The 18,941-nt window shown below is 33.9% G+C and overlaps 1 protein-coding gene across 2 annotated transcripts; it reads left to right on the top strand.

Annotated features, from left to right (window-relative positions):
* Positions 1-10,317: 10,317 nt before the first annotated feature.
* Positions 10,318-12,092, top strand: LOC120292233 (serine/threonine-protein kinase/endoribonuclease IRE1a-like). 2 transcript variants are annotated; one of them, XM_039310468.1, is made up of 3 exons: positions 10,318-10,504; positions 11,282-11,591; positions 11,693-12,092. In XM_039310468.1, the coding sequence occupies exons 1-3, from the start codon at positions 10,323-10,325 to the stop codon at positions 11,828-11,830; spliced, it is 630 nt and encodes a 209-aa protein (XP_039166402.1). In that variant the 5' UTR covers positions 10,318-10,322; the 3' UTR covers positions 11,831-12,092. The 2 variants fall into 2 exon arrangements, with proteins under 2 accessions (XP_039166402.1, XP_039166401.1); XM_039310467.1 differs by having other exon boundaries at positions 11,279-11,591.
* The last annotated feature ends 6,849 nt before the right edge of the window (positions 12,093-18,941 follow it).

Raw genomic sequence — 18,941 nt, 5'->3', positions numbered from 1 at the left:
CTCTATTCAATCTCTCTATTATCTCTATTATATATTTACAACACAATATTTTACAACACGTTATCAGCACAAAGATCTACCGACTGAGTAAATAATTTTTGCAAGTGGGTATTCTTTTTATTAATCAACTTATACTTCTTCTTCTTCTATCAATTCTTCATTTTTATTGGCCTAAAGCCAAATTTCAATTCTAAAAGTATCATTCTGCTCCTGAAGTGGTAGTGGATATTTGGAAATCCTTTTAATTAATTTAAGGATTTATTTTTGCAAAATATGGCAAATATTGAAAAGCCCAAATTCCACATCCTGGAAGTGAGTGGAAAGAATTATCTATTCCGGTGCCTTGACATGGAAATGTACCTTCAAGGGTAAGGTCTCGCTAATGCAATTATAGAGGATGGAACCTCAAATGAAAAGGATAAAGCAAATGCGCTGATTTTTATTCGCCGTCATTTGCATGAGAGCCTGCAAACTCAATATTTATCCGTTCGAGACCCTCAAATCTTATGGAGGAGGTTAAAGGATGGGTATGATCATACCAAGACTATTATTCTCCCTCAAGCACAATATGACTAGCAAAATCTCAGACTGCAAGATTTTAAATCAGTATCTAACTATAATTCCACTTTATTTGATATTATTTCTTAGTTTGAGTTATGCGGTATCAAACTCGCTAATGTGGAATTGTTAGAGAAAACTTTCTCCACCTTCCATGCTTTGAATATTATATTGCAACAGCAATATCGGCAGCGTCAGTTTGCAACATATTATGAATTAATTTCTGTGCTTCTTACTGTTGAGCAAACTAATGAATTGCTGTTCAAAAATCATGATCTTAGACATGCTGGCTCAAAAGTATTGCCTGAAGCACATACTAACTTTGAGAAAAATACTGGTCATTTTAAGGGCTATAAGCACAAGCAAAAACATAATCCTAAAAGGGTTGGCAGGAAATTTAACCGCCATATGAAATCTAACTTTGGCCCGAATCATGGCAAAGAAAAGAAGCCAAAGAAGGTGATTAATGAAAATATTTGTCATTGTTGTGGCATGACTGAGCATTGATCACATATTTGTCGTACACCAATGCACTTTGTTGACCTATAACAGGCATCTTTAAAAAATACGGGCAAGCATGGTAAATATCATGCTATTAAAATCAATCCTACTGCCATAACCACTATTGAGACCAACAATATTTCCGTTAGTGGGACTCCTATTGCTCCTGAAGTAGCAAATGCATCCTTGGATGTATATGATTTCTTTGGGGACCTCTAATTACTTTGACAAAGCATCAGATTGGTAGATGATAATTTAAACTTCAAATTTTATAATTTTAATAATTTTTTTAAGTTGTTTTGCTTTAAATGTATTACTTTTTATTGTTCTTTCATATGGTTATGAAATGCTTATATATCTTATATAATATTTATTTGACTCTATAACTTAGATGCAAGATTGATTAGCCCCAAAAGTGGTTATATGGCTCAATTGAGGAGGAGATATTATGAACTATGTATTACAACATTGGTATGCAGCGAGTTCACAAGATATAAGACTGATTAGCTCCAGCAATGATTATATGGCTCAATTGAGGGGAGATATTATGAACTATGCATTGCACTCTTTTTTCTTTTTGTTCAATTTTTTTCCATAGGGTTTTTCCGACTTAAAGTTTTTAACGAGGCAATTAATACATCCATAAAATGAAGAGATCATAAAATTTGTGCTCTGCACTCTTTTTCTCTTTTGTTCCACTGGATTTTTCCGGTTTAAGGTTTTTAATGAGATAGTATCATTTGATACACATTCATAATGAATACAATAAATATTAAAAGGAGAGTGTTATGAAATACATTAATGAATGAAATACATAAATAAATATTCATTATATTCATCTTATCTAATGTACTTATTATGGTACATCTGTATCATACATTCTAAGTACATCTCCCTATATAATGAATGTTCATCACCCTATGCAATACATGTATCATTTGATACATTGATATTAATGATAAGTACATTCTTGTTTTCCTATAAATAGGAGCTTAGTTTTGTTATAGACATAACAGTCATATAACAGTCATATATAGTGATACATTGGAAATAAAATTCTCTCCTCTGGCTTTCTCTACGATCTCTGGTGTCTAATTTTATCTACTCAATCTCTATATTCTATTATATATTTGCAACGCAATATTTTACAACTCTCACAATATTTATTGGTTTGGAGAGATAGGATTTTAGCGTGGTCCAAACAATTGATTTCCCGTGATTACAAGAGCATGTTAAGTGCTCTCTCTCTCTCTCTCTCTCTCTCTCTCTCTCTCTCTCTCTCTCTCTCTCTCTCTCTCTGAGATTGCTTCAGAAGTTGTAAGTGTTTTTTTTTTTTATTCTAACCACATATAATGGGTGACAATATCTCGAATTCACGAAAAATGTTGAAGGCCTTTAAATAATATTATTATCAAACAAATCACACCAACATTTATTCGCAACCAATCCATCAAAACTATCATCGATCATTAAGTCACTTTGAAATTGTTGCATGTGAGAAGTTCTAATATAGTTCAACCCAAAAAAAAAAAAAAAAAAAATCTATTATATGGATAACAATCATCTACTAATGTAGTTCAACCCAAAAATAATAATAATAATAATAATAATAATCTATTATATGGATAACAATCATTAACACATTTTCATTTTCCAACTTGAAAAGCTTTCTCACGTTTTATAATTTGACCTTAGTCATCGCGTAATAGTGATTATAGAGTATAATATAATTTCTTTTCCAAAAAATTTCTAATTACATTCACCACGCAAAGCTTAGCGAGTCTCAAACATAAAAGTTGAAGTTCCATAATAATAAATTTTCACGAGGCTGTGCATTGCAACAACCCGGATTCGCCATGTGTTAGTTAACAATTGGTCGCACAATGTCAACTTTTCTATACATAGACCACATATATGTCGCAAAAAATAAGGCAATCAATGCATGCCACAGTGAAAAACCACCCTATTTACGGGGAAAGGGGCGATGGAATGGAATCTGCCACCCCACTAAATTAGTTTTTTTCCTTTTAAAATTCTCTCCCTTTCTTTTTCAAAAAAAAAAATCTCGTATTTGTTGTCTTTCGTACTCTTTTAAATTTTAATTCTCATTCATTTTACAGAAATTTTTCTCTTTTATTTATTTTCTTTCTTTCTTTTCAATCCAATTATCGTGTCCATTTATTAGCTTAAAGTTTATTTTCAACTTAAATTTATCTCGATCAATCCTCTTTCTAATAAAATTCAAGTACAATCAAATTGTCACATGTTTCCAAAGTCTTAGATAAAATAAAAATAAATAGATTAAGGAAGTAGATCAGATAATAGATTTACATAGTTTGGTCATAGTGACTTACATCCATTGGGAGAGTAGTAATGAGTTCCACTGTAAATCAAATAATACAACAGAGATTACAACTACACTCGAGTTCTTCAAATACTTTCAGTGTTTTTCAACCCCCAATTACACCTAATAACTCAAACAGTGTTCATCCCCATAAATCCTCATGAAATAGTCTCTTAACCTCACAAAAAAAAAATTGAACAAATATTATCATAAGAGTTTCACGATTTGAACACTAACTTCATGAATGTAATTCACGAGTTCCCTTTGCATCTCTTCACACACTAAGCACTCACACACAAGCAACACTTCAAGACCTATTCATATAGAAGCACTTTTTGTATGTGTTCATCTACATGCCGCCAAAACAAAAACTCCAATGACCGAATATATATCTATATATTTAAGTTGATCAAATATTGCTCTAATTCAAGTCAATGATGGACTTTTCAAACATAATCGTGATGTCAACGTGCATTAGGAAAGGGCATTTCAAAGTGTTTTTCTTCACCGACTTTAATAGAGAAGTTGATTTTCGAGTATTTTAAACAAAGTCTAAATTATGACTTTCCTATTTTAAAATGGATTCCAACAGATGTTCTTGATCACAATTTACAAAGATGCAATTTCCACATTATGTATTGATTGATTTTGGACGTCTGTAAAATATCCAATTCGGAATATTTAAACCTCCACAATTAACAATTAATCTCGGTTGGGTTTTGTCTATTGGGCTCAAATTCGAGACATATTTTAATTATTTCCACCTTAACTTGACGTTTAAGCCAAGTCACAATAGCTTCGCTAATAATTCGAATTCTATTACTACTCTCTCACAACCCCCAATGCGCTTAATTGTCACAAATATTTTCCAAGTCCAAGCCCTACTTGAATTTTGCCAAAACTATGGACCTTGGCAAAACTCCAACTACGTTTGCACCTTTAACTGCTTCACAAGAACTTCTCAACTCAATCTCCTCAACTACAAATTAAAGCATTGCATCCATACCTATTAGGAGATCGAACACTTACCTTGTAAATATCGACAGTTATAGTAATGGTTGGCTCAATAAGCTCCACCTCGCTATAAATACCATCTGTGTCGATTACTCCGCTTGTACCCACTACCTTAGGAGTTTCTAGTTGCAACTCCTTCTTAAACCAAATACTGTTGAGATCAGTATAAATACTGCCACAAGCACTCCTATCTAGAAGTATTAGAGACTCATCAAATGTAAAATCTTTGTTAATAAAAGGTAAATTTAATTTTGGGCATCAAAATTGATAACCTCACTCGCCATGTGCATTACCTAGGAACATGCACTTTCTTACCCTCTCAACGAACTTACCATCACTAACAAACATAACATGAGCAACCAAATATTCTAATAGTAGAATACTCGGCAATGTTACCTGACCACTCTTCTTCGAAAGTCTAACATTTGATCATAGTCAATGGGGATCATTCATTAGGTAGCTCGCTATATTAAGCGCATCTGCTAGAAATATCCTAGCCATATCATCATTAGAAAGCATTTTAGGGTCGTCTCTAATAATGTTTTGCTCGTCAATTCCACAACATGTTGTGGTTTATTAGCATTAAAACGATGTATCATTGTGTTTTCCTTCATGCATAATTTGTATTACAGCTCTATGTAAAAGTCCATGCTACCATTAGTTTATACATGCTTGATCGACTTACTAGTCTCATTTTCGATCAAAGCTCCCAACTGCCTAATTTTGACAATAGCAACAATTTTGTGCTGAATCACAAACACTCAAGTCTTTCTCGAGTAGTTATCTATAACTTTTAGTATAAATCTAACATTCTTCCTTAAAGGAAATTGCAACAACCTATAATCATTCAAGTGAATTAACTCTGCAGTCTTCATGGTTTCTCTAACAACCATACTGAACTGCACTTTTTGCCATTGATCTAAGTCACAACACCCGTATACATTCAATTCACTAGCAACATAACCACACAATAGATTTTTTTCACTTGAAACCTTCAGGCTTCTCTTGCTAATGTGCCCAAATGTATGTGTTACAATTTAGACTCTTGAACTAATGCATCCGATATCTCCGTGACGAATTCCGTCACTATCTCACCTTGAAGTTTATACAAGCCAATGTGCTTAATTCATTTCATTATCACCAAGGCACCTCAAAAAAAAAATTCAAAACTGCACATTATGAAATATATTGACACCTAACTAAATTCAAAGCATTAAAGGAAATCATATTATTCTTCAATTATGGAACATGCCTTACTCCAATCAATTTTCTCAAGACACTATCATGCATTCTAATTTTAACATCGCCAGCACCTACAACATTGCACTCAACATTATTCCCAAATTGCAGTTTACTATTATCCATGCATTGATAAATATTAAAATAGTTTCCATTTAGTGTAACATGAAATGACCAACCAGAATCCATAATCCATCCATCAAACGATGAATCATCAGTGACAGATAAGATATAATCAACATTATCCAAATTACCATCAACTACAGCCACACCATCATCTGTTAAATCAACTCTAGTTTCCTTACCTTTCTCATTTTTCAATTTAAGATAATTCCTTCTAAGATGCCCCTATTGCTACAACTCCATTAAACAACACCACTTGTCTTAAATTAGCTCTGATCTACGCATGTTTATATTAGTCTTGCTAACATTGTACTAGTTCTTCCTCTATTGTTACTTATTAAAGCAATAAATATAGATTCACTAGATTCTCTTATATAGCTATGTCTTCACTAAAAATTAAATCTCGAATCTCATCAAACGTCAAGCTTGTTGACCCAAAAGAATTACTAATGGCAACAACAGTAATATTCCAACTATCAACAATGATGATAATAGAATTAAAGCATGTACCTCATATTCAAAGTCAATCTCAACTAAACTCAATTGACTAGCAATCACATTGAATTCATTGATATGATCTGCAACTAACGCACCTTCGCTCATCTTTAAGTTAAATAGACATCACATCAAGTAGACCTTGTGATTGCAAAGGGCTTCTCATACATATCCGATTAGGCTTTCATCAAACTACATTGGTGTTTTCTTTCATGTTGTCAAACACGATGTCACGACCCAACTTTAGCTTAATAACACCCAAGGCTTATCATCTAGCAAATCCTAGTTAACTTGCTTCATCATCTTTGGCTTCTCCCCCGATAGGGTAAATGTAGTTTCATCTTGTAGAGATAATCCTAAATATGTATTTAACTAATATAAACACACACACACACACACACACACACACACACACACACACACACACACACACACACACACACACACACACACACACACACACACATTTTCCATCAAATATGTCGATTTCCACATTTCCATCTTCTATTGCCATCAATTCGCTTCAACTCAGCCAAGCCTAGCTCTAATACCAATTATTGCAAAAGCAAGCGATCAAAAAATTAAAAAAAAAAATATATATATATATATATATATATATATATTAAGGAAATAGATCAGACACCATATTTACGTGGTTCAATTGTAGTGACCTACATCTACGGGGATACAACAAAAATTACAATCACACTCGAGTCACTCAAATATTCCAAGTATTTCCTAGCCCCAATTACATCCAATATCTCAAATAATGTTTAGCTCTACAATTCCTCATGAAATAATATCTCAATCTCACAAATAATTATTAACTAAGAAAATAACACTATAAATTTTGATTTTTTTCAAAATTATGACAATTTATAGACAAACAGTCATAAACAAAAACACTATTTTTTAATCACAAAGTTTACAAGGTCTATGTTGAAATGTACGTGTGAGTCATGTTAGAAAAGTTCCACATCAGAGAATTAAGGTTGTGTGGAGTAGTTAATAATCCTAATTGATTGGTAACTTATTAGAAGTGATCCAATTGGTTATGTTGATGAGTTTAGATTTGGGCTCGCCATTGGCAAGTTCCCCATTGGAGAGCATTAACAATCTTAGTTTGCCCATAATTGATTGACTTAAAATTTTGAGTGAAAGTGGATCCAATTGAAAATGTTAACAACCTCGAACTTGACTCCCTCTTGGTGATCTCCACAAGTGAAAATATCGGATTTTTGCTATCGTAATCAAGAGCAAACGTCGTAAATTTGAAAATTTCAAATTATGATAATTTACAAAGATTTATAATGATCCATCGTAATAATGAACAAAATATCGTAAATTTGGATTTTCTTAAATTACTACAATTTACAATGATTCGGTCACAACTGAGAGTGAAGTGTCCTAAATTCGGATTTTTCGAAATTTATGATAGTTTATAAATCTTTATGACATTACATCATAAACAAGAATAAAACGACGAGAACTTTGATTTTTTTTTTTAATTTCGGCAGTTTACAAATGTTTATGATGTTCCATGGTAACCAAGAACAATATGTCATAAATTTTGATTTTTAAATAACAACAGTTTACAAAGGTTTACAATGGCCTAAGAACCAAACGTTGTAAATTTAAGTAATTTTTCAATTACAATAATTTACAAAACGTCACATTGTTTCTTCCTAACCAAAAGCAAGACGTCGTAATTTGAATTTTTCAAATTACTACCATCTAAAGAAGTTTACAATGATCCTTCATAACAATGAGTAAAACGTTAAAATAATAATAATAATAATAATAATAATAATAATAATAATAATAATAATAATAATAATTAAGACGATTTACAAACAATTACGATAACTTCTCGTAGTCAAGAGTGATCCTATAAATTTTGATTTTTCAAAATTACAACACTTTGATGAATGCTTATGATGACTTGTCGTAACCTAGAATAAAATGTCATAATTTCGAATTATTTTTCAATAACGAGGAATTATAAAGGTTTATGATGGTCTGTAATATCTAAGACCAAAACTTCGTGAATATGGATTTTTTTTTTTCAATTACAGCGGTTTGTAGAGAGTTACTATGATCTGCCATAATCGAGAACAAAATGCCATAAATATGGATATTCTAAAATTACGACTATTTATAAAGGTTTACAATAGTCCGTGTTAATAATAAACAAAGTGTCGTACATTTGTGATATTTTTAAATTATGACAATTCGAGAAAAATTATGATGATTATGGCGTAACCACGAGCAAAAATCGTAAATTTGCATTTTTCTTCAAAATAACAACGGTTTAGAAATATTTCTGATAAAAAAAAAACTTAGTAAATTTTGATTTTTCTAATTACGATGGCTTACAAGTGTTAACCACGATCCATCGTAATCAAGAAAAAAAATCGTAAACTTAGATTTTTTTTAAGTATAACTATTTACATTATGTTTAATTGTAACCAAGCGCAAAACATCATATTAGGATTTATTTTTTTTGGTCAAACATGTTCGGATTGTTTAAATTACGATGTTTACAAATGGGTATCATAATTCTTCATAAAATAAGGACAAAACATTGTAAATTTGAATTTTCATTTCAATTTCAACGGTCTACAGAGGATTTTAGCAGTTGGTAAGTAAATAATGACAATAGTCATAATCACATATTTTCAATTATGACAACTTTTAGAAGGTTTACGATGGTTAATCTTAATTAAGAACAAAAAGTCCTAAATTTTCAATTTTCTTAAATAGAATAATTTCCAAAAGTTACACGTTCCATTATAATAACTTAACATTATAAATTTGATTTGTTTTTTAAAAAAAAAATTACGACATTCCCAAATGTTTGTAATGATCCGCCGTAATCAAGTCTCTATAGAAACTATCTTCAGCCTTTCTCACAATCACTCATTTAATTTTCTATCGAGCTATCCAATCTAATTTAGGACCCAGTAATCAAAAGCTACATTAATAGTCAAAGAGAGTAAGTTCTTTATATGATAAGGTCAAATAGGATAAATATAGGGTAGAATTTGAAATATCTTATGCATCGTTTGGTGATGTCCGGATATACATGGATAAAACTAAATTAAACGAAAACAAAAAAAAAAAACAAAAAATCAATTTGTTGAGGTTTGGAAAAAAATTAATTATCATAGTCGTGAAAACTGTATATTATTGCTGTCCAGACCTACCACGACCACCTCCGCCGTCTGGAACATCCCCTGATGCCGTCATCATAAACTTGCTCAGTCCCTCACTCGTCTCTCTTATCTACCTCGCACCTCTCACTTTGCACTGACCTTCTTGATCGCACCCGTCATCCATCCTCTCTTGCTTTGTCGTCTCTCTTTCTCGGAATCACATTGTCCAAGCGTCCAGAAGGAAATCCAAAAGTTTCAGGCCTTCCTCAACCAAACCAGAATGCTGAGCATAGTCGAACATACGGATCATCTGTTCTCTACTTGAGGATCCCACAAAATTTCCAGTTTTACCAGATATCCATGGATAGATTTTCCTTTAAGCGATGACGCTAGCAATGAAATCGCAATTAGTATAGTAACACAAAATTCGGGGCTCAAATCGAGCACCAGTCTCAAACTTCGGTTCGTTAGTGCCTGATCCTTGCCCTCGGGTCCATCCTGGCTTGTTGGTGCTCGAGGTCGATCCTAGATTTGCTTGGTGCTGCATGTGACAAAGCTAGAATAGGCTGTCTAAGGCGATGGCAGTTGGGATTGAGGGCGGTCGTGGCGAGAAGAGACATCAACTGAGTGGTGCAAACTTGGCGGGTACGACGGCGGGAGAGGGCGACGAGGTGAGACGGTGGTGAGATGGCGGCAACGAAGGTGGCTGCAGTGAGATGACGGTTGGAGGCAATGATGACTGAGTGTGTGAGAGAAAAGCTTCAAAGCACCTGAACTGCTGCTTGTGATGAGGATTGTTCTATTGATCTAAGATGTCTGTCTTGTAGGTTGTGGAACCTCAGGATGGCGAGCACCTGAACTGCTGCTTCATGGTGGGCGCCAAAACGCCGGCAATGGATGCGTTTAGTTTAGGTTGTGTCTTGTGCTTTTGCTTCACTCGTGGAAGACATCCATTTGGTGAAAATCTAGAACGTGACCACAACATTGTTTGCAACAAAATGGACCTCTCCTTTGTGGACATACCAGAAGCTCATGATCTGTTTTCGTGTTTACTAAACCAAGATCCCAAATTGAGGTGAGTGTATTGTCATCCTTAATTTGCATCACCACCATTTTCCTTCTGACATTTGATAGATTTTTATAGTCATTGCTAGTTGACTGAATTCCAACATCACTTAATCTCACAAGTACTAAAGGTGGCCTCAAATTCGTCCAACACGGCTTAAATATCTGTCCTGCTGGTGGGGCTCTACTTAATGAGCAAACAAAGTGTAGATCCCACTCATTTCTTTTGGCAATCGACAACAGTAGCTGGAGAAAAGGTTGACCATGTGATAGCCTAAATGCCTTTGACAATTGTGATATTCAAATGGAGATGATCATTGTGGGAGGCCTAGTTATTAGGGAGATAAGTTTGTTACCCACCCATGAATAAATAAATTCCAATCATTCTTAACGCAGTATTATATTTGCTATTCATACACTGAAGAGGATTTCATGCGAAGATTCCGAGGGTTTAGCATATGACGCTCAATATGAAATAAGAATCCTCAGGACTGGATGATTAGATTTCTAATTTAAGGTACCTGGAGTAAATAATTCCTGAGTTCTTGTTGTAGTCAAACAATTCCCTTCATCCCGGACTCGTGAGTTGTGAAGTGCATGGAAGTTTTCAGACATTTTGCTTACTCTTTCATTGAGTTAATGCAGTTTTCATTGTTTTAAAGATTGCAAGAATGCCAAATTTTCGATGCTTTTGAACTCAAGAAGTCAGCCCACTTTAGTATCGTTCGTATAATTGATTTTTTTGAGCATGTTTGGTCAATGGTAAATTACTTTCTATGACTAGCAGGCCAAAGACATCGGAGGTGCTTCACCATCCATTTTTTTGGAGTTCAAAGATGAGATTGACCTTTCTTCATGACATCAACGATGAAGTAGAATTGGAAGCTAGGAAAGGCAATTTAGATCTTCTAAATGCATTGGAGAACATTGTGCAATCGGTTTTTGATGGGAGTTGGGATGAGAAAATAGATAAAGATGTTATGGACAACCTACATCAACACAGACGTATGCCCTATGACGGTAGCTGTGTCAGAGACTTATTGAGAGTCGTGCGAAATAAGTTTAACCATCTAAGGCATGCTCCAGAAAAAGTTAAGGTACTCTCTCACTCTCTCTCTCTCGCTGTGGAACAGTGATGATATCTACAGCTGCATGCATACAAGGCTCATATCTGTTATTGCCTTGATGATACTGGCAGGTGATCCACGGATCGGATCCTACTGGTTTGGATGCTTACTTCGCGAAACGATTCTCCAGACTCTTGATTGAGTCATACAAAGTGGTGTCCCAAAGCTGCAAAAAGGAGAAATTGCTTGTGGGAGTACTTTCTAAGTAACGTGCTTTTGACCCTTCGGCCGCTTCCCACGGTGATTCCTTCGTCAAGCCAGCAGGGTTGGCCATGAATATTACGGGACATTCCACTTGTCCCTTTTGTTGTGTACGCTGTCTTGGTTACGAGGATCAAGTTGGACGGGCTTAATACTCCGTATTTTCCTAATATCAAATTCAAATAATTTTATGGTATACTAGTGCCGCATACTTTAAACGTTTATTGTATTGTTCTTGATATTGCATAAACAAATATTATATTTCAATTTCGTGCAATTTTTTTCAATATCGCAATTTTTAAATTTAACTCTTGCACTTTTTTTTATTCCAAAAATTGTGTTTTTAGAGTTCAAAAAAAAAAAAACAAAGGCCCATGCACACGCTTGGCCCAACACGGCCCGGTGATCAGCCCTCGTCGACGCTTTCATCAACAAAAAGTACCTTTCAACCCGTTAGTAGTTCAGCAACCTGTTTGCCTAGCTAGTAATTTTTTTCCATATGCAATCTAAATATCTAAAGAAAAATATTTAGGTTAAGTAAATGTCAATGGAGTAGGTAACATTCTCAGTTATGAAAGAAATGTCACTGTACTTGCAAGTATTTACCTATGAAATAGACATAACTCTATTATTTTGAAGTATTTACCCACATGGTTAACGATTTTTTAGTGTAATTTCCAACATATCTCGTGTAGTTGATAATTTTCTATCATTGGAGCTAATGGCTTTGGGAATTGAAAGTATGAATCCACATGTAATTAAAATATATATAATAACACTCGTGTACTTCACAACCTCATAAAGAAATAAATGGCAAGAAAATGCATTTTAATGGTTCAAATGTAATATAAAGTGGACGAAAAATCTTATGTATCATCTACATACTCCATCCATTTTCTAATCAAATTTATGTACATTTAGTTTGTCCAATCAAGTTGTTCTAGTTTTATAAAATTTCAACTAAAGTCTATCCGATACAAAATCAAACCAAATTCACAAACGTGGTATCAAATGACCCCAAAGTATGATGTGAAAAATATATATGAATGCACACATGGATGCGTGTGTGTAAAAAATAACTGACATAGACAGTATTGAACTATGACTCGTTACCCAATGTTGATGCTCGTCTGGATATCTACATTGGAAAACATTTAATCATATCATACTCATTACGATATCACTTGATGGTCATGTCAGCTAGATTTGGCTGCATTTGGTGTCAAAGAGACTTGACTGAAAATTCTGTGAAAAAAATAGAAGGATATATTGAACAAATTAAAAGAATTTCATTAGAAAACAAAAATAAAACTATAACGACAAAAAGTAAAAGTTTTTGTAAAATAATATTTGGCTTTTGCGTGGATCGTCACTGTGGCAATATTTCTATATGGATACTTAGGGCGCGTTTTGTCCAAAGAACAATTTCTTTTGAGAAATTGTCTTTTTTCCATTTCCATTCCGTGGAACAATTTTTGAGTAAAAGAATATATTTGATAACTATATAAAATTTATATTATCGGAATATAAAAATAATAGGAATACATTTAGTATGGCCCACAATTTCTTTTAATTATTTAATAATTTTTTTATTTTCCTTTTTTCTGCTGGTTGATGGCAGTGAGCAGTAGGGGGTGGCTAATGGCAGGGAAGGAAGAAGAAAAGAAAAGAAAAATATATTTTTAGAAATTATTCTCATGAACAAGAAATTACTTTCTCTACTTCTTGTTTCTATTTCAATATATTCCTTGGCCATTTTTTTATTCTACTTTTCTTTTTTCGGGTAACAAAACAATAAAAGAATACAAAAATTGGTGAATTGCCATGCACACCCTTGTATGCTTTTTTTTTTTTTTTTTCTCACTTTTGACCTATGATGATTTGGCTAATAATTTATTTTCTTTTATTGGTATTTGGCTTTATAATTTTACTTTGGTGATAGGTAGGTACTCAGAATATTTATCGGTTTAGAGAGATAGGAAGAATAAGATTGGATTTCCCGTGATTACAAGAGTGTGTTAGGTGCTCTCTCTCTCTCTCTCTCTCTCTTTCTCTCTCTCTCTCTCTCTCTCTATTTTATTTTGTTTTGTTTTATTCTAACCGCATATAATGGATGAGAATATCTCAAGTCCACGAATAATCTCTGATCAAACAAATCACGCCAACATTTATTCGCGACCAATCCATCCAAAACTATCATCAATCATTAAGTCACTTTTGAAATTATTGTGTGTGAGAAGTTTTAAGACAGTTCGACCTAAGAAAAAAATTCCATTATAGGGATAACAATCATTAACACGTTTTCATTTTCTAGCTTAAAAAGCTTTCTTCCGTTTTATAATTTGACTTAGTCATCACGTAATCGTGATTATAGAGCATGATATAATTTCTTTTCCAAACAATTTATGCAAAGCTTGGCGAGCCTCAAACATAAAAGTTCTTTTTTTTTTTTTTGGTAACCGAGGACTCTAGCACGGCCTCCCATGCCCGGACGGCACCGAAGGACCGGGCCCCTATACCTCAGGAGAGACTAGCATAGGACCCTACCACCATAGCCCCCCACTTAAGAAGTGTTAGTAGCTGCGTAGTTTTGACCTTGGGACCTCTACGATGAAGTACTCAAAACCGAACCAACTCAGCTGCCCACCGGTGGGTCTCAAACATAAAAGTTGAAGTTCCATAATAACAAATTTTCATGAGGCCGTGCATTTGAACTACCCAGATTTGCCACGTGTTAGTTTTTAATTGGTCTCACAATGTCGACTTTTCTACACAGACCATATGTACGTCGCATAAAATAAGGTAATCAATGCATGCCACAGTGATAATCATAAACCACCCAATTTACAGGGAAGGGAGCGACGGAATGGAATCTGCCACCCCCACCAAATTGGTTCTTTTTTTTCCTTTTTTAAATTTATCTCCCTTTTTTTAAAAAAATTCTTGTATTTGTTATCTTTCGCATACTTTTAAATTTTAATTCTCATTGATTTTATAGGAAATTTTGCTCTTTTATATATTTTATTTCTTTCTTTTCAATCCATTTATCGTGTCCATCTATTAGTTTAAAGTTTACTTTTCAACTTAAATTTATCTCTATCAATCCTTTTCCCAGTAAAATTCAAGTACAATCAAATTGTCACATATTTCTAAAGTCTTAGATAAAAGGTACTATTTTGACATTATTATCGAATGTTATTTTATTTTTCATTATTAATTCGTTTACGTGTCCCTTTTTAAGGCTTGAAATTAATTTTTCACTTTAATTTTATTCAAGTTAATCCTTAAATATTTGCTTTTAATCAAATTCAAGAATATTTAAATCGTTGTAACTTAGAAGAAGAGGTCACCCCTTCAATGTTGTCATCAAATGTTACAGTGCTAATATCTTTGAATTAGTCATCATATAATGAGAACTTCCCATGACATCACATATTTTAATTTCATACTTTGTTAGCTGAAATAAATGATAATTTAGCCAACAGTGCTTACTATTTAAAAAATGTCAAAATTACTGTTCTTGATTAAGCAAGCTCCTCATTGGCCAATTTCAATTCACATGGATTGATGACTTAGCACAATGGATGGCTCGGATGATCTCATGATGAATGGCCAATATCACTTGCTTCGCTATTTGAAAAGGCTCCCATTGGTTCATTCAAGTTGACAAGAATTAATGACAATTTGGTAATTTTTGCCACACGAGGGCATTTTTGTAATTTTCACATATGGGATAGGATTGATCAGTTCTTGGAACAGGAATCGGACTGGGAGGACCGGTTCCCAATTTTGAGAACCATGGATCGGACCATTTAGTCCTTGGACCAGGAATAGGTTCTAGTTCGATCTGGTCCAACAAAGCTGACCACCTTCTTTTTTTCTTTTTCTTTTTTAGTAAAGAGTGGTCGTGCTCCAGACCGATCAATCCAATTTGGTTCCCGGGTGGGTGGCCCAATAGAACTAATTGCACATGTCTCCAAGTGCAAAAAATTCAAACTCCACTTGTGTGGGCATCAATCACACTTCGTGTGTTTCACATTCATTCTTAACCATAAAAGCCATGAACAATATGACTAAAGGTTGTACTTGACGTGAGTTTTATAGACAATCTCTCTTATGCTCTTTGAGTATGTGCTCCATGTGGGACTCCTGGAGGCTTGTAGTGCCTTGTCTCTTGCAAGTGAGGGGAGCAAGAGAGAGAGGAAGTGAGCATGAGCCTTGGGGAATGAGTCTCTTAGAGCCTTAGTCCCACATTGGATAGAAGAAGAAACTAACAAATAGGCTTTGTCTTTAAATAAAGAGGAACAAGAAGAGTTTTTGTGGTCTTTTGGTCACATGTGAGGTTGTTACCTCAATTGCAATTTCGGTTGCAATAAATTTTATTATATATATTAAGTATATAAGTATATATTTAAAAAGTTGATCTAGTTCGGTTCCCACTTTAGAACCAGGAATCAAACCGACCGGCCACCGGGTCCAAGAGTAGGAACTAGAAACTAGACCGGCCTAAAACCAACTGGTTCAATCCGGTCCGGGCAGTTCCCGTTGCACACTCCTATATGGGGAGGGCTCCATGGCTTGTCTAGTTGGAATAAACTTGCCAAACACTTGGCTGGAAAATAGTTAGAGATGGCTGATTGGCCTCAATGGGTCAAGATCAATCGAATTGGCTTGAGCCAATCGAACTAGATTGACTTGGGCCTTGGTTGGCTCAATTAAGCTCCAATTTTGTTCCCATTTTTCTTAATTTTGTCTAATCTAAGTTAAATTAAAAATTCCCAAATGAATTGGATCAAATTAGATGCAACTAGACTAAATTGACTTGACTTGGTTTGATTAATTTGACATGAAATGCCGTAATTCCCCTAGTTGCGATTAAAATTGCACCGTGAACTAGACCAAAGTGTAAAATTGAGGTTCCATTGGCCAAATTGAAATTCAATTGATCAAATTGGATGTTGGTTTGAAATGGATCAAGTTGAATCAAGCCGGCATTCCATCTTTGATTTTTCAATTGCATGTTCACTAATTTGGTCATTCCATCTTTGAATCTAACCAAGATTAGTAGCTGATAATGTGAGACAGCCTCTAACCTTTAGCATTCACTAAACACTCATTATATGAGGTTATTTGTGTATTAAGGTTAGAAAATAGACTTGAGCTCTATTTATAAAGTTTTAAGCCACAAACCTTTCATTACAAGCCGTGCTTTACTCAGTTCACATTAGCAAGTTCCATATTAGACTAATTAAGAATTTTTATATTTCACCTCAATAGACCAATTATGTACGGTAAATTACAATATCAATTAATATAGCTCACATAAAAATAAAAAAGATAAAAAATAAAAAACTCTTACATTAAGAGCTTTGGGCTTGGCTTCCATTGAATTGCCATAATCCTCATGATGGGTTGATATTGTTTCTTCATCGACATTGCTCCCTTGAAAATTTTTTAACACACTCATTGGCAAATTGACTGATTTATGTGTCAACCTAACTAAAAAAACTGTAACTTCCTCCAAATTGATATCTTGGGCAGCCATGAAATCTTCTTTCCCCGTACTCCGTTGGTCTTGCTACTTGTAGAGGAGATTTCAAGTCACAAGAGCAAAACATAAATGTATCATTCTTGATTAGAGGAACCACAATCATTGTTTGCGACAAATTCACTTATCTCTTTGTGGATTTTGATTTGGCAAAGTGGAAATTGGGGATTCTTTTCATGAATTTGGGTTAGAGGTCAATTTTGGGGTTTTTAGCGAACTGAGGGAGTTGAATTTGAGGGTTTTGTGGCTTTTGCTTTGTTTTTTTGTTAGATTTGATGAAACAAAAATCGATGTCTTTTTATTGAGTTTGTCCATGTTAGATTGCTGGTCATACCACAAAATATGGTTAAGATGACTGGAAGGCCACATCAGTAATTTCAGACATTAGTTGACTGAAAGGATCACATTAAATTTCACATAAGAGATTAGTATTGCATTGGACCAATTAAAAATTTTAAAATTACATTGGATTTTGTGAACTGAAGTAGCAATTTTCCTCTAATTACAATTATCGTTTCATAACAACAAACGTAGTACATCCGCCACTTCTCCAATGAATGAGTCAAAACAACCACTAGTAGTGGATAATTGTTCGAGTGAAGTGATCGAAGGTGTTGTTGTGGGATTCCTGGAATCCACAAAGAAGTGTTTAGTCAGTGTCACAACTAGTAGATTTTCCATACTTTCAGGTTTAATTTATATCGTAGAATATGAATGATTTGGAAAATATTTTCTTAAAATTGATTGCTTGTATTGCTTAAATTAATTAGTTAATAAAACATGTTTTCATTATTGATAACATTTGTATCTAAACATCTTTGTAGATGATGAAATTATTAATTTTATTCATGTTCATAAATAATATAAGTGATCATATTTAAAAAATTATTTTTCAAATCATTTATCTTTCACAAAACAAACGGAAGCTCGTACATTTATGCTTTTGATAGAAAAACAGTAGTGTTCATTTGACTTCAACTTGTAAATATTTCACAAGAGGCAAAGATTTATTATAACTTTCCTTTGCACATAACTTTTTGGACAATATCCCATACGAGTCGTGTTCCCATAATGGGAGTCTAGAAAGCACAAGTTTGAAAATCCGAAGTTGTCGATCATGACCCCAAATGATGTCCCAGATCAAGGAGCGCATGGCGATGGGTATGCTGAGCTGTGTTGTTTTATTTTATTGTTAAAGGAGGACACATATTGATGTTTCACATTACTTCATTACCGTAGACGGATCGTCGATTGACAATTTTAGTTGTTAACACTTAATTATGGATCTTCGTCGTAACAAGGAAACTATGACGAAACTGTTTGACAGTTAAACATCCCTGGGCAAGCAAACATTCTGCAATGTTTATTTACATGAATATGTTGTAACCCGTTCTTTTGCTTGCTAGAATGACTATGGACAACATTATGCCTGCGTATAACCGAATTAAAAAGGTTGGTATCAAATGGAACTATGCAACTTTTATCATACTGTAAAAGAAACTTGTTTTGTATGTGAATTGGTTGGGGTGGAATGAATGTGTGGATTTGTATATGCAAAAATCTATTTAGGC

This window comes from Eucalyptus grandis, chromosome 3 (assembly GCF_016545825.1).
Source record: "Eucalyptus grandis isolate ANBG69807.140 chromosome 3, ASM1654582v1, whole genome shotgun sequence".
Lineage (NCBI taxonomy): Eukaryota > Viridiplantae > Streptophyta > Magnoliopsida > Myrtales > Myrtaceae > Eucalyptus > Eucalyptus grandis.
The sequence above is the reverse complement of the archived record's forward strand: the minus strand, read 5'-3'. Positions and strand labels throughout refer to the sequence as shown.

Coding starts and splice junctions, on each gene's coding strand:
- LOC120292233 (XM_039310467.1), top strand. CDS start 10,323: ATGGATGCGTTTAGTTTAGGTTGTGTCTTGTGCTTTTGCTTCACTCGT. Junction 10,505..11,278: donor AACCAAGATCCCAAATTGAG/GTGAGTGTATTG, acceptor TTCTATGACTAG/CAGGCCAAAGACATCGGAGG. Junction 11,592..11,692: donor ATGCTCCAGAAAAAGTTAAG/GTACTCTCTCAC, acceptor TGATACTGGCAG/GTGATCCACGGATCGGATCC.